This window comes from Sorex fumeus, unplaced genomic scaffold, assembly GCF_029834395.1.
Source record: "Sorex fumeus unplaced genomic scaffold, SorFum_2.1 ptg000002l, whole genome shotgun sequence".
In the NCBI taxonomy this organism is placed as follows: domain Eukaryota; kingdom Metazoa; phylum Chordata; class Mammalia; order Eulipotyphla; family Soricidae; genus Sorex; species Sorex fumeus.
In genome coordinates this window covers 32996950-33012000 of record NW_026606059.1, presented here as the reverse complement: position 1 = coordinate 33012000, position 15051 = coordinate 32996950, and the positions used below count along the sequence as shown (strand labels likewise).

At 41.1% G+C, this 15051-nt stretch overlaps 1 protein-coding gene across 1 annotated transcript in view; it reads right to left on the bottom strand.

Annotated features, from left to right (window-relative positions):
• The window catches only part of PDE7A (phosphodiesterase 7A), a 48952-nt gene extending 35286 nt beyond the window's left edge, over window positions 1-13666 (bottom strand). Inside the window, exons 1-3 of the mRNA XM_056110856.1 lie at window positions 13475-13666; window positions 5230-5290; window positions 3841-3924 (exon numbers count right to left, since the gene is read on the bottom strand). Coding sequence (XP_055966831.1) covers window positions 3841-3924; window positions 5230-5290; window positions 13475-13534 — 205 coding nt within the window. The 5' untranslated portion in view covers window positions 13535-13666. The remainder of the gene's footprint in view (window positions 1-3840; window positions 3925-5229; window positions 5291-13474) is intronic.
• Between the last annotated feature and the right edge of the window lie 1385 nt (window positions 13667-15051).

Below are 15051 nucleotides of genomic sequence, written 5' to 3'. Positions count from 1 at the left end.
GACTGAAGAGAGAAGATAAATCCTTTTAAACTTTATTCCCATTGTCACATGGGGCCGTTGCCCTCTCTTTAGGTGGGTTGTGAGACCCAACTGATCAGCACCTTATGGCAAGGTGGTAATGTAGCAGTGCCCACGCCCCTAGCACCAGAGACCAGAAGCTCCTACACTCCTCTCTCGGAATGCTTGCTCGAGAGGGAGGCAACAGCCCCGTGAAAGGTAGTCTAGGCTCCGGGACTGCCATTTATGGAGAGAAAGAAAGAAAGGCTGGTCAACCCCAGAAATCCAGCCTTCCTGCCTGGCATCAGATATGAGTGAGAAGTCATCTTGAATGGTCCAGCTCCAGGAAATGACATGCAGAGAAGAACGAAGATTCCAAACACATGGTCCTAGTGGGGAGGCTGTTTGAAGCTACTTGGTTACAGATAAAAAAAAAATACTGTGGAGGACAGAGAGATGGAACCTGATATACATGCCAGAATTTCTAACTCTGAATCAAAAGGAAGAAAAAAGTTATTGATTTCTCTAGGTAAGGCTCACTTTTAATTACTGGGGGATGTTTACAATGGGGAAGGGGGCAGGTGCCCCTGTCCATCCGTGCTGAGTGTGCCGAACATGCCTTCCTGGCATCTGTCTTTACTGAGCCATTTCTCAGCACCACGTTTAGCAGCCCAGAGAGAGGATGCTTCTAGAGACAATGAGGCCGAGTGGAGGCCCCCACCTCCTGGCAGTGCCATGAAGTCGAATCTCAACCCTTCACCCTTCCTAGGAGGCACAGCTGATGGAAAATCCGAACGGATTCTATCTTTTCTGTATTTTTACCTTTTTGCTTCCTTGTGCTTCATTCTAAGTGACTTCAGACCGAAGGTCCAAAACACTAATTCTTTCTTCATTTCCGTCTTATTTACTCTTAAAATCTTCTCTAATATGTCCAATTTAGGGCATGGTACTTTTCAGTCTTAAGATTTCTATTTGGTTTCTCACACACACACACACACACACACACACACACACGGTACTTTTCAGTCTTAAGATTTCTATTTGGTTTCTCTCTCTCTCTCTCTCTCTCTCTCACACACACACACACACACACACACACACACACACACACACACACGCTTCTCTGGACCATGGGTTTGGCGATGTAGGGCTCACAGTCTCACAGTTTGCTGCCCAGGGCTGTGATGTGTTGCTGCTGACTCAACAGTGCTCAGGAGTTACCAGGCCATACCCGATGACACTCAGGAGGCCATATGGCACGGGGCACCAAACTAAGGCCTTTCACATGCTAAGCATGTGCTCCTCCACATTCTGCTCTTTACCTGGTTCTTTTTACAGTTTTCAGTTCTCTATTCAAAATCCCTTTTCTGTTTTTGGAGTTGTTTGCTATTTAAATTTTTGGGGGAGGAACTACTTGCAAATCCTTGCACAGGAGTAGCTTCTGGTAATACTCATGGGGCCATGTGGTGTCAGGGAACAAATCTGGGTCACTGGCTCTCAAAGCAGTGTACCTACCCCTCGAGCCATCGCCAGTCCTCTCCTGAAATTCTTCACTTTTATTTCCCACCCCCATCAACAAAATTACAATTGTCTATTTATTTTGGGGGGCTTGAGGACCACACCAGCTGGTTTTCTGGTGATATTCCTGGCTCTGTGCTCAGGAGTAATCCTAGGTAGAGTTCAGGGGACCATATGTGGTGCCAGGGATCGCACGTATCTTGGAGGCATGCAAGGCAATGCCTTATCCCCTGTACATTCTCATTCTCATTTTCTCTCTTCTCCCCCCTGTCTCTCCTTCCTTCTTTCCCTCCCTCCCTCTCTCTCCCTCCCCTACATTTGGTCACATAAAAGCCCTTGTACTATAGTATGTCCATCGTCTGCTGTTGCTCTTCATTTTTGGTCACACTTATTCTTTGATTTTTAATTAAAATATGCATTTAAAATTTTAACTTAGTGCTTGATACAGCATATAAAATTTTAGGAATACTAAAAATAGAATTATAGGGCTTTTATATAATACAAGGGCTTTTAAGTAATCAAATTCAGGGGAGAGAAAGAGAGCGAGAGGGAGGGAAGGAGGAAGGGAGGCAGAGAGAAAGAGAGAGAGAGAGAGAGAGAGAGAGAGAGAGAGAGAGAGGATGTGCAGGGGATAAGGCACTGCCTTGCATGCCTCCAAGCTGGCACCACATACGGTTCCCTGAACTTAGGAATACAACTTAAGCAAGGATGGAAGACCAGAACCGACATGCCAACCGTGGCAACACCCAGTTTTTGTTTTTTAAGGGTTAAGTGTCCATGAGAATTTTAGCTTAGTTTCTCATCCTCCTTTCACACCGTCAGTGCTTTATAGGGAAGTAGTCTGAAATGCCAGGCTTATCTTTTTGCCTCAATAGCCTTCTAATGAATTTCATATTTTATCCAGGATTCCCGATTTTTTTTTAAAGGACTGATAATCAAAATAATTTATCCAAGATTACTGAAAGTGGAATTCCTCCAAAAACAGACAGATCATATTTAAGAACTGCATTTCTTTTTACTTTTTTCCCTTTTCCTATCACGGGCCAGACCTAGACAGAATGGGCTTTCAAAAACTGTCTCTTTGCCAAACATCTGCAAAGGGCGGATGCATTTTTTTTAACACATCAAAAGAAAAAAATTTTTTTTCCACTTGCCACTTTTTGCTGAGGCACCATGATTTACAATCCTGTTTGTAATAGAATTACATGCCTGCAGCATTCCAACACCACACCACCCCTCCAACAGAGAAGAACCCCTTCTGAACTCTGAAGTACCTTTATAAAATGTCACTTCCATGGAAATACTTTATCTGAAGCAATGAAGATAAACCAATTGGAATAAAACAAATTTTCAGTGTCCAAGCGTGGCCCAGCAGCAAATGTACCTGCCATGCCAGGTGATTGTAGGTTTGCACTACGTGCAAATCCTGGGACCACTGGTTCCGCAAAGGAGTTTGTGACCTTTGTCCCACCATACTGGGGGGTGTGAGCACTGCAGCTAAAGTGTGTCAGCTCTGGCCCGCACCACAACTGAAGATGGGTGAGTGCAGGAATGCCACCAGTGAGCATGTGTGCAAGGACCAGAGCTAACGAGTGTGACTCCCAGTGGGTACCTCAGCTAAGTGTGTGAGCATCAAACCAAGACTGTGTGACCCCTGGTCATGGCAACAACAAAGGAAAAGGGGAGAGGGACAAGTCAAGCAATAAAAGAAAGTGTGTAAGTATTTTTAAGTGCCACAGAGACAGCAGAGCAGATAGGGCACTTGCCCTGTGGCATATGTCTCCGTAGCACTTCCAGAAGTAAAAGCCGAGAGCAGAGCTGGGTGTGGTCCAAGAATCAAAAACAATTTGTTTTTTGGCTTTTTACTGGCTCATACCCAGCGATGCACAAGAGGTTACTCCTGGCTCATGCACTCAGGAATTACTCCTGGCGGTGCTCGGGACAACATATGGGATGCTGGGAATCAAACCTGGGTTGACTGCATGCAAGGCAAATGCCCTACCTTCTGTGCTATCACTCCAGCCCCACAAAATTTTTTTTAAAAGTATGTTGAAAGAAAAAAAGTGTGCCAAAGGAATTTTATACTTAAATTAGAAAGGAGAAAAAACTATCACATTTTATATTCTAAAACTTTCCAATTTTATTTTGCTTTAAACATTCACTAATATTATATACAAACAAAGCATCATTTGTCATAACCCAGAGTTTTTAAAACATTCCAAATGTTAGCTTCTAATTCTTTCCCCTTGCAAAATTTTTGTAATTTTATGAAAACTTAAAGAGTTTATTGAACATCTAACAGAAATGTTGTCTGCCAAGACTTACCATGAAAAATACGGAAATCAATATAAGGATGAGACCCTCTTCTCTCTGATTCAAATCCTGCACGACTCCTTACACGTACATCTCCTGGACAGAATCAAGAGTGGAATCTCAGTTTGAAAGGCTGTCATTTGGAAAGATGTTCCCACATGCAACAAAGGCCCACCAGTTTCATTTCCCTAGTGATTCACCAACATTATATAAGAAATAGGTAACTAAGCCTTGCTCGTCAAGCCCGTGTTCTCCCTCAATCATGTATCTTGCTTACTTGTCTCTATGTTTCTTTGCTTGCCTCTGGTGAGCAAAGAAATTTCCTCTCTGGTGACACTTGTAGTCTCTCTTGAACACACATTTCTCCCTTTCTCTTCCCTCACATCTTTCTAAGTCAGTTTTAATAAAACCTATTTTTGCTTTACAAAAAAAAAGAAATAGGTTTGATTTATTTTTGCTTTTTGGTAGGAGTGAGATTTCTGGGGTCACAAATCGTGGTACTCAGGGGTTACTCCTGCTCAATGCTCAGGTGGCCTTGCAAGTGCTCTGAATACAATGCGGGGCTCTAGCAGGCAAACCAGGTATTACACTCCAGCCCTTTGCGCCATCTCCCTGGCCCACAGGAGCTTATTTAGTTAAAGAAGTTTATAAAATTTCAGTACTGACTTTAAGGGCACATGAATTTAAAGAAATTACATCTACCCAATAACCTAATTATCACATTATTATCTAACTTAATGCTAGCCTTCAGAAAGATGACTCCAAGTGTGTGCTAATATCTTATTACTGGCTCCATACAGGAAGTGAAGGGAGGAATTCCGAGCATAATGAGGAGGGTTCATAGACTATCCCTCTAAAAAATGATGAGTAAATTTGCGTACTGGAGTCTCATAGCATGAACTAAAGTTCAAGAGATCAAGGAGAGTGTGGATAAAGAGACAAGTCTAGCAAAGAGCGGAAGAGAATAAGAACGCTACACAAATATTTAATTTGAGTAACAGCTTGAAAATTTGAGAACCAGAACTAGAAAGACAACTGCTTTATACCATTAGCCAACTAGGAGCAAAACACACCCAGTAACAGCACTGATGAGGTAATTCAGAGCCTTATTATATTTGTCTACATCAGCACAGACAATGCTTAGGCAATCAGCAACTCTACAAATCTATGATTTTTTTGTGAATAAACATCGAGGATGCAATTTCACACTCTGCACAAATAACAATCCCAGTTACCAGGAGAGTGTAAAATGCCTCCTTCCTTTATTCATATCATGTTCAGTATTTAGTTTATAGTCAGTAAACCTCAATGTAATACATGATTTCTGCAGCAGTGATGAAAAATATCCAATGAAAGGCACCTTATTCTCAAATAATAGATAAAATATCAAATATTGCTCACCTAGCATACGAATGTACAATGCTGTCTGATCAGAACTGTCATAGGAAATAGCTCCACGTCTCTGGAAAAAAATAAAACACATTTTAATGCATGACAATAAGTAAATGTGATATAAATTTAATTCAGTAACTATATTTATTATGTATAAAGCACAGTATAAAAGAACCTGGAGATTAAAAAAGAAAGTGGATAAACTGCATCTGCTCCTAAAACTTTTAGATGTGAGGAAGACAATGAACTATGATGTAGCTAAGCATTACCACAGGAGAGGAGTAAACAGCAGTCAGGCACTTATCCTGGTGGACAAGTCAAACAAATTCACTTGGGAAAAAGATCTTCTGCATAGAAGAAAACCAGTGGGCTAAGTACTTGCTCCATTTAAACAGAAATCAATAAACAGGCAAACAAGAATTATATGTGGGAAGAAACCCATTCGTAAAAAATAAAGTGAACAAAATGGCACAGAGGCTACAAAGAAATAAGATTAACATTTAAAAGAAAAAGTATACTTGAAGATTTGTGAGAAGACACTGAATCTATTAAACAAAAAAACATGATTCCATTTAGAGATTTAAATATATATTTTGAAATTAAAAACAGACCCAGGGGGCTAGGAGATGGCTCAGTGACCAAGCACGAGGTACTGAGTTCCATTCCTGAGCGTGATTCTGGCACCTCTGCGATTTATGCTCAGCAGCTCTGTGACCCCTGCACAGGACTTCTGGCTGCACCACAGCAGAGTGTGAGTTCCACCACCAAAAGGGGTGCAATCCCTGAGGACCCACAGCTAAGAAGGACACGCGACACTGTGGCCAGGAATGTGATTCCTGGCGATAATGTGTGCCCGTCACCACAGCTAGAGGAATGTGGGCAACAGTTCATGAAAGAGAACAAAAATGTCCAACAAAAATAAAATTCTGATTTCCAATACTGGTTACGCACACAGAGGAAGGAGTAGCAGAGGATTCTTCAATGTCTACCTTCTGAACTTTTGTAGCATGTGTATATTATGTATTCATAAAATAAAAAGTCAAATAATCTATTTTTTTTGCAGGTAGCTATCCAGCTTTCCCAGCACCACTTGTTGAAGAGGCTTTCCTTGTTCCACTTTACATTTCTTGCTCCTTTGCCAAAGATTAAGTGGTCATATATTTGGGGGTCTGTGACAGAATATTTAACTCTATTCCATTGGTCTGCAGGTCTGTTTCTAGCTCAGTATCATGCCTCTAAAGCCAGACACAAAAGTCAGATCAAAGTGGAATAAAGACCTCAATATCAGACATGAATCCATAAGGTACATAGAGGAAAATGTAGGCAGAACTCTCCACGACATTGAAGCTAAAAACATCTTTAAGGATGAAATAGCACTGACCATGCAAGTGGAAGCAAACATAAACAAATGGAACTATATCAAACTAAGAAGCTTCTGCACTTCAAAAGAAACAGTCACCAAAATACAGAAAGAGCCCACAGAATGGGAAAGAATATTTACCCAATACCCACCCCGACCAGGGCTCCGGCAGCCAAAGACCTCCAGGACCAGTCACCACCATGCTGAGACCACTCTCCGCACACATGAAGGTACTGGCAGAGGGACAAAGTCACGCGGGTTCCGGGGCCGAGATCTCCAAGCCTACTCGAATTTGGGCCGAGCATCCTCCACCCAGATCCTCCAAATTCCAGTAGGCGGGGGTCACACCCACCAACTGGCCCCCTGGCGCCGTGTAATCCCATCAACGGCCAAGACTCAGAGACTATAAAAACCAGCTCCTGGAACCGTGTGGCCACATTTGCAGCCGCGTGACATCTTATTATGACATCTTATTACCTCATTCCTACTTTGGACAAACTGGCAGGTTACCAAATGTAGCCTGCCCACATGGCAGCGTCTGGCAAACTCCCCGTGGCATACCCAATATGCCAAATACCAGTAACAATGCTGGGTCTCATTCTCCTAAAGAGCCTTGAATATAATCTCAGGGCTAGGATGAAGGAGACGTTACTGGGGCCTGCTCGAGGCAATCGACGAATAACAGGATGATTTGTGATTTGTGTGATTGTGACCCATCTGATAAGGATTAATATCCAGAATATACAAGACACTAGTAGAACTGTACAAGAAAAAAAGAGATACAAATCAAAACAACAATGAGAAATCGTCTCACCACAGAGACTGGTACACATTCAAAAGAACAAAAACAACCAGTGATGGTATGGATGTGGGAAAAAAGGGACACTCTTTTACTTGTTGCTGGGAATGCCCACTAGTCCAGCCTTTCTGGAAAACAATATGGATAGTCCTTCAAAAACTAGAAATTGAGCTTCCATATGACCCCTCAATACCACTTCTGGGAATATATCTCGAGGATGCAAAAACCACAGAAAAAATGACATCTGTACCTATATGTCCATGCAGCACTGTTCACAATAGCCAAAATCTGGAAACAACCAAGTGCCCTACAACAGATGACTGGTTAAAGAAACTTTGATACATCTACACAATGGAATACTATGCAGCTGTCAGGAGAGATGAAATCATGAACTTCGCTTATAAATGGATAGACATGGAGAGTATCATGCTAAGTGAAATGAGTCAGAAAGAGGGGGACAGACATAGAAGGATTGCACTCATTTGTGGAGTATAAAACAACACAACATGAGGCTGACACCTAAGGATAGTAGATACACAGGACAGATAAGACTGCTCCATAGCTGGAAGCCTGCCTCAGGAGCAAAGGGGAGAAGGCAGCTGGAATAGAGAAGAAATTTACTAAGAAAAAGATGGCTGGAAGAATAGGTCAGGATGGGAGATGTGTGCAGGGAGTAGATAAAAGACCAAACGTGATAACCTCTCAGGGTCTGTATTGCAAACCATAATACCCAAAAGTAGAGAGAGATTGTGGGGAATCATGTCTGCCATGGAGGCAGGGAGAGGGTGGGAAAGGGGGGGTTATACCGGGGATATTGGTGGTGGGGAGTGTGCACTGGTGGAGAGATGGGTGTTTGATCATTGTGTGATTGTAACCTAAACATGAAAGCTTGTAACTATCTCACGGTGATTCAATAAAATTAAAAAAAAAAATCTATGACATAGAAATGTGCAAGAAAGGAAGATCTCAACTACCCCAAGACTAAATGTTTTGTGTAAACTCTATTCTAGAGCAGTCACTATAATCACCAGGTATGAAAAGGCACCACTCACACCTGTTGTTCTAACCCCACCAGGAGACAGTTTATTAGATTACAGGATTCCCTAAAAGGAAAACTTAGGAGCTTTGGAGAGCATGCATACGGAAATAAAGATTTTTTAAATTTGTTTTGGTTTGGGCTACACTTGGTGATGCTCAAGGCTTATTATTCCTGGCTCTGTGCTCAGGAATTACTCCTTGTGCTTGGGGAACAATATGGGATCCCAGGGATCAAAACTGGGTCAGTTGTGTGCAAGGCAAGCATCCTATCCGCTGCACTATCTCTCCAGCTCAGAAGTAAATGTTTTTATGAACCAAATACTAATGAAATTTAAGACATCAACGGCCTGTTATGGTCAATACCTACTACCTGCTAGTTGCCAAATAACAACTTGGATAAAATAATGATAAAACACATATTCACCTGCTCCCTGACAATCTTCTTTTGGAATTGGGGGTTGGGGGAGTTGGGCCACACTCAGCCGTGCTCAGGGCTTACTCCTGCCTCTGTGCTTGCAAGACCATAAGTTGTGCCATGGACTCAGCCCGGGAGAGGCCCTTGCAAGGCAAGCACCTCACTCACCATACTACCTCTCCAGCCACCTGGAACAACATTTTTATAAGTTACAAGACTCCGTATGGGGTCACAGCACATTATTTTAAGAAATAGGGGCAATTATCCTGCATATACGACATAATGAATTTATTTTTAAGGTAACCATCGTAAACTTACTTATAGAAATACTAATTTTGATATTTAAATGGTAAGATTTGTATTAATCACAGAACTTGGCAAGAGTGTAATTTCATTACATTTGTTTCTGGGTCACACCCAGCTGGGTTTGGGGCTTACTCTGCAATTTGGCTTTGCAATCAGGAATCACTCATAGAGGTGCTCAGAGGACCATATGGGATGCCAGGGATCCAACCTGGGTCAGCTGCGTGCAAGGCAATACCTGATGTACTATGGCTCCGGCCCCTCGTATACATATAAGGATGCACAAAATAATGAAGTTATCCTATTCATTATTAAATTAAGTAAATGGGTGTTTGCTTTTATTTTGGAGCAACTAAAACATCAGTAAGTACTAATGGTGATCATTCAAGGACTGGTCACTGAATCCAGGGCTTCACATACAAGGCGAGAGCTCTACTGTCTATGTCCCAGTGCAGAATTTAAGTAAGTTTGGTACATAAATATCTTAAATGTCACACTAAACCATAAGACACAGTTCTTATAAAATAGACCCAAATGAGAGAAAATATTTTAAAAGAACAAACTTTAAAATGTCTTATGTCTGGGGGGGGGGGGGGAGAGAGAGAGAGAGAGAGAGAGAGAGAGAGAGAGAGAGAGAGAAGTTCCTGCCATAGAGGCAGGCGGGGGTGGGGGTTGGGGAGTGATGGGAGGGAAACTAGGGGGACACTGGTGCTGGGAAATGTACATTGGTGATCAGATGGGTATTGGAACACTGTATGACTGAAACCTAAAATTATGAAGAGCTTTGTAAAGATCCATTTCAGTGATTCAGTAATAAAATCTTTAAAAATATATACATAAAAATGTAATTAGACCAATCACAAATAAAAATTTTAAAAATATGTATGTCTGGGACCCTGCTTCATTGCTGGTGGGAATGCTGAATTGTTCAACCCTTTTGGAAAACAGTATGGATGATTCTCAAAAAATTAGAAATTGAGCTCCCATTTGACCCAGCAATACCACTCCTGGGAATATATCCTAGATAGGCAAAAAAGTATAGTCAAAGTGACATCTGCACTTGTTTGTTCATTGCAGCACTGTTTACAATAGCCAGAATCTGGAAAAAACCTGAGTGCTCGAGAACAGATGACTGGTTAAAGAAACTTTAGTACATCTACACAATGGAGTACTATGTAGCTGTTAGAAAAGATGAAGTCATGAAATTTACATACAAGTGGTACTACATGGAAAGTATCATGCTAAGCAAAATGAGTCAGAAAGAGAGGGATAGATATAGAAAGATTGCATTCATCTGGGGAACATAAAGTAACAAAATAGGAGACTAACACCCAAGAATAGCCAAAGTAAGTAGTACCAGGAGATTCACTCCATGCCTTGGAGGCCAACTGCACATGATAGGGGGTAAGGCAGCTCAGAGAGAGAAAGGAGCACCAAATAAAGAGGGTAGTGGGGATCCTCCCAGGATGGGAGAAGCATGCTGAAAGTAGACTACAGACTGAACATGACTGCCCCTCAATGCCTCTTTTGCAAACCACAGCACCCAAAAGGAGAGAGAGAACAAAAGGGAATGCCCTGCCAAAGAGGCAGGGTGGGATGGGAGGGTGGAGGGTGGGAGGGATACTGGGATCATTGATGGTGGAGAATGGGCACTGGTGGAGGGATGGGTACTCGATCATTGTATAACTGAAACCCAAGCACAAAAATTTGTAAGTCTATAACTGTACCTCATGGTGTTTCACTAATAAAAATTAAAAATATATATATATATATGTCTGAATCCATCAGTATATCCTGAGTTTTATACATCTATCTCCTCACAAACCAAGATTTAAATGATCCTATAACACTCCCACTGAGATAAAGGTAAGGTAAGGTAAAGGCCCTCCCGTTGATCGTCGATTTGTTCGAGCGGGCCCAGTAACGTCTCCATTGGAGACTTTGTTGTTACTGTGTCTGGCATATCGAATACTCTCGGTAGCTTGCCGGGCTCTCCGAGAGGGGCGGAGGAATCGAACTTGGGTCGGCCATGTTGGCCGCTTGTAAGGCAAACGCCCTACCCGCTGTGCTATCACTCCAGCCCACGGATTTATTGTGTATTCATTGTGATCCCACTGAGAAATTTGATAAATTTGATACCTATAATATCTTGTTTGGGAAAAATACATGAATTATAAACCAACATCAAAATATTTATTTACATGATAGAATCACGATATTAAAGAAAGCATCTGAGCTTTACACGACTTGCTTTTCAAAAGATTCATTTGAAAAGTCAAATACAATTAAAATTCTAGTTTTGATAGACAGTAAGAACAAAAGAAATCAAAGACTGTGTCACAATGTCAGTCACAAAACACTCTGAACTATCTCATTTCCACCTCACAAGCGAATGGAAACAGCCGAGAAGTTGTGACTCGTGACTCTTCTAATTTAGCCATCCTGGGAACAGCTTGTAAAGCAAACTAGTATAGGTCAAAACATGGGCGAGGCTGAGCTAATCAGAAACCGACAGTCCCAGCACAAACAAGTTAAATTGTAAGGCTCCAGAGGATCGGCGACCACAGATAGGTCGGAGTGCCCTGCGAAGACACTCACTGAATCAGGGAGAATTACTCCTCCCTGAAGACTGGACTCCCCAGGGAAAGAGGTGTACCCCATAATAGTTAATACATAACTTTTAAAGACATGTTTTAAACTGAGCAGAGATAATTTAAGAGTCATTATTTTTATATTCAATCTTGTTAAAGTTTTCCTCTGAAATAACCTATTCTGCAACAAGTTTATGTCCCTTACATGGTAAAAGTAATAATATATTATTAACTAGCACTTGCTGAGCTTCTACTCTGTGCCAAAAAATGTTCTAGGTGCTTCATACAAAACTTCATAAGGCCGCTCGACAAGGCAGGTTTTATTGGCACCGTTTTGTAGATTAGTGAACTGATGGTTAACTCAAGTTAAACTCTTCACAGTAGCACTAAACCCTTACACAGTAGCACTAAAAATTTTTTGGTAATGATACTAGAAAACAGTAGCATGCTATTCAAACAATGTGTTGATCCAATGAATAGTATCCTACCTATTTTTCTTTCCTACTAAAACAACATTCTTTGTTGGTCTGGTTCCATCTTTGGTTTTCGGCCACACCCAGCTTTACTCAAGGACACTCCTGGGGGTGTCTGGGGACCATGGGGTTCCAGAGATCAAATATTAGTCTCTTCCATATAAAGCATGCACCTCAGGCCTTTCTTTTGGCTCAAAAGCAATTTAAACATTTTGGTGATTACTAAAAAAAGTGCAAAGCCATTGAAAACATCTACAATTCAACTAATACAGTAGTAATGTTAACTTGACCTTAATTCAATAGTTCGGCAAATTCTTAAAAACAGTTAAGAAGTGCCAAAACTTATAAAATACTAAGATTTTAAAAATTTGAGTGCAGTTTTCTTAAGACATTTATTCAAGCACATTCACTAAGAAAACAGGAATGCTTCAAGTTAGAGATAATTAGGCTTTTTAAAAAAGTTATGCTCAAATGTCAAACAGTCCCTATCAGGGTCTAAAAACCTCACTTGAAAAGAAAAACTTAACCTAGTGAAAGCTGTGCGTAGCATATCAAAAATTCCTTATAAATTTTTACTTAACTTCTTAAATAGAAAAAGGAAGCTGAAGAGCAGATGAAAGATGTAATCATTTTACATAATAAAAATAATTTTAATTAATATAACTTAAATGTTCCCTACTTAAATTCCCTACCTTAGGCCCTCATCTAGAGAGCAAATAATTAGCATCCTAGCAAGCATTTATCAAGGCTGATGTTTAGAATTCAAGTTTAAAAACATATTTAATAATCTTATATTTTTCTCAATATATTAGTAAAGCAAACATTTAGCAGTAGGTAGGCTTTAAGAGATATGATAGAGGGTGTTGTTTAACTTTTTAAAAGCTTCTAATTTCTTAGAAATCTGTTAGTAAACTTTAAAGATGTTAAGTTTTTGTAAAGCCTTTATTTCCACAGAAGAATGTTTAAAATAAATATCCCACATCTAAATTGTTTAATAAGTGTATCATTTTAAAAGCTCAGCATTTTAATAATTAAGACCTGCTTAAGGAAATAATACTGAGACTTGATACCAAAAAAATAGTGTAGGAAAAGAAAAATTAGATACCATTATTTTAAGCTTTTTTTTTTTTTGCTGTCTAATAAAACTCATGACTTTTTGAATCAGAGAAATAAAACCTGAAGCAAAAGGAGAAGAAACTCAACTAACTATTTCATTCCTACCAAATACATAAACTCAGGATTAAGGTCACAGCCCTAAAAATAAAGAGGGCCTACCTTGGAGGTGATCCACTTGATAAGAACTAAAGCCAGACACCAGATCAATGTCATTCCCATTGGATCAGTCAAAAGCCCACTACATAATCTCCGTCGTCCCCGAGCGCAATGAGCACAGAAGCCTTGTTAGGAGTGTGATAAGCACCAGCTGTCCGAGGCAGAGGCAGTTGAAGGAACACTGACTGCCTTGAACCTCGGGCAGCTGCCCTCCAACCAGGATCACCTGACTGTCCCGAGAAAGCACTGCCAACAGGCCTCCCCTGGCGTGTGCTTAACGTCACAGCCCTGGGCTGGGGTAGAATGGTGCGAGTAATCTTGTTAAAGAAAGGACAAGACCTCAGCCAGGGCTGACCTAACATCGTCACTGAATAGAGCTAAAAGACAGTCTAGGCACAACCAGTGTTTTAAAAGAACTTAAAAAAAAAACAACAACAACAACAACAAAAACTTGGCTGTACTAAAAGTTTCTTCAGGTCTTGCACACAAATCATCTTCACAAGTGCAATACCCTTGCATCTGAAAATAGTAATGCATTTTAGTCTCTCTTTTCAACTTTTAACTTGGGATTTAACCTTTTATTTCCTTTAGAGCTAGAATGACTTTTGAGTATTAGAGGTTTTCATGAGTTTTATCTGAGTCACTAAACATAATTCACTCATTTAGACCTATCGAAAAGGCTAATCTAGCTAGCACTTTCAAGTAATTGAAAGCTGATTATTTCTCAGCCTCACTTACATCAAGTTAGCGGAGAATTTGGGAGGCTTCCCAGCACAGCTCTGGACCCAGGGGCTAAACCCGGCTGTGCTGGGGGGGGGGAGGGGCAGGGAGGGGGCATGTTGTGCCAGGGATAGAACTTGGGGTTTTGTGCAATCTATAGTATTTTTAATACAGGCCCCATTCTTCTCTTGACTGTGAATGAGCTCCTCAAATTCATTTATTTTCATGACCCCTCACAGCAACTAGCTGCCTGTAAGAAGTATTGCTGAGAAAATAGTGCTTCATGAAACTTCTTTCAAGTATACAGAAACAGGTATTAAACACTAAGTACCAGGTCCTGTGCTACACAGCAGGGACATACCCACACAGAATCCAGATACGGCTCCTATCCTTATAAAGGTTACAGTTTTCCACCAGTCTTAAGCAAAGCACGCCACTGCAAGTGTAACTGTGTAATATGAAGTGCAATAGGAAGCCGAGACTGGAATACCATCTAGCTGGAATCTAACCTAGTTAAACGGCTTTTACTCAGAGACCCTGAAATTACCCAGAGCTGAAGTGAAGCTGCAAGAACATGAAGAAGACCGGAAGAACAGTCTCACCAACCCAATCAGAGTGTGGGAGAAGGGAAGAGGAGCAGGAGGGAGAGAACAGGGATGAGGGGGGAGCCCAAGAAGGAACTGTTTTCATCCTGAAGCCTATTGCTACACTGCAGGTTGCGGTTGTAGAGTGAGATTGGGGAGCCCAGGAATACTTCACACTTTTCCCCTCCACTCACCTGCCTACAGCCAATTCTTTTTTTTTTTTTACAGCCAAGTTTTGAGAAGCAAATACTGTCACTATCTGTCACTGTCCTCCCA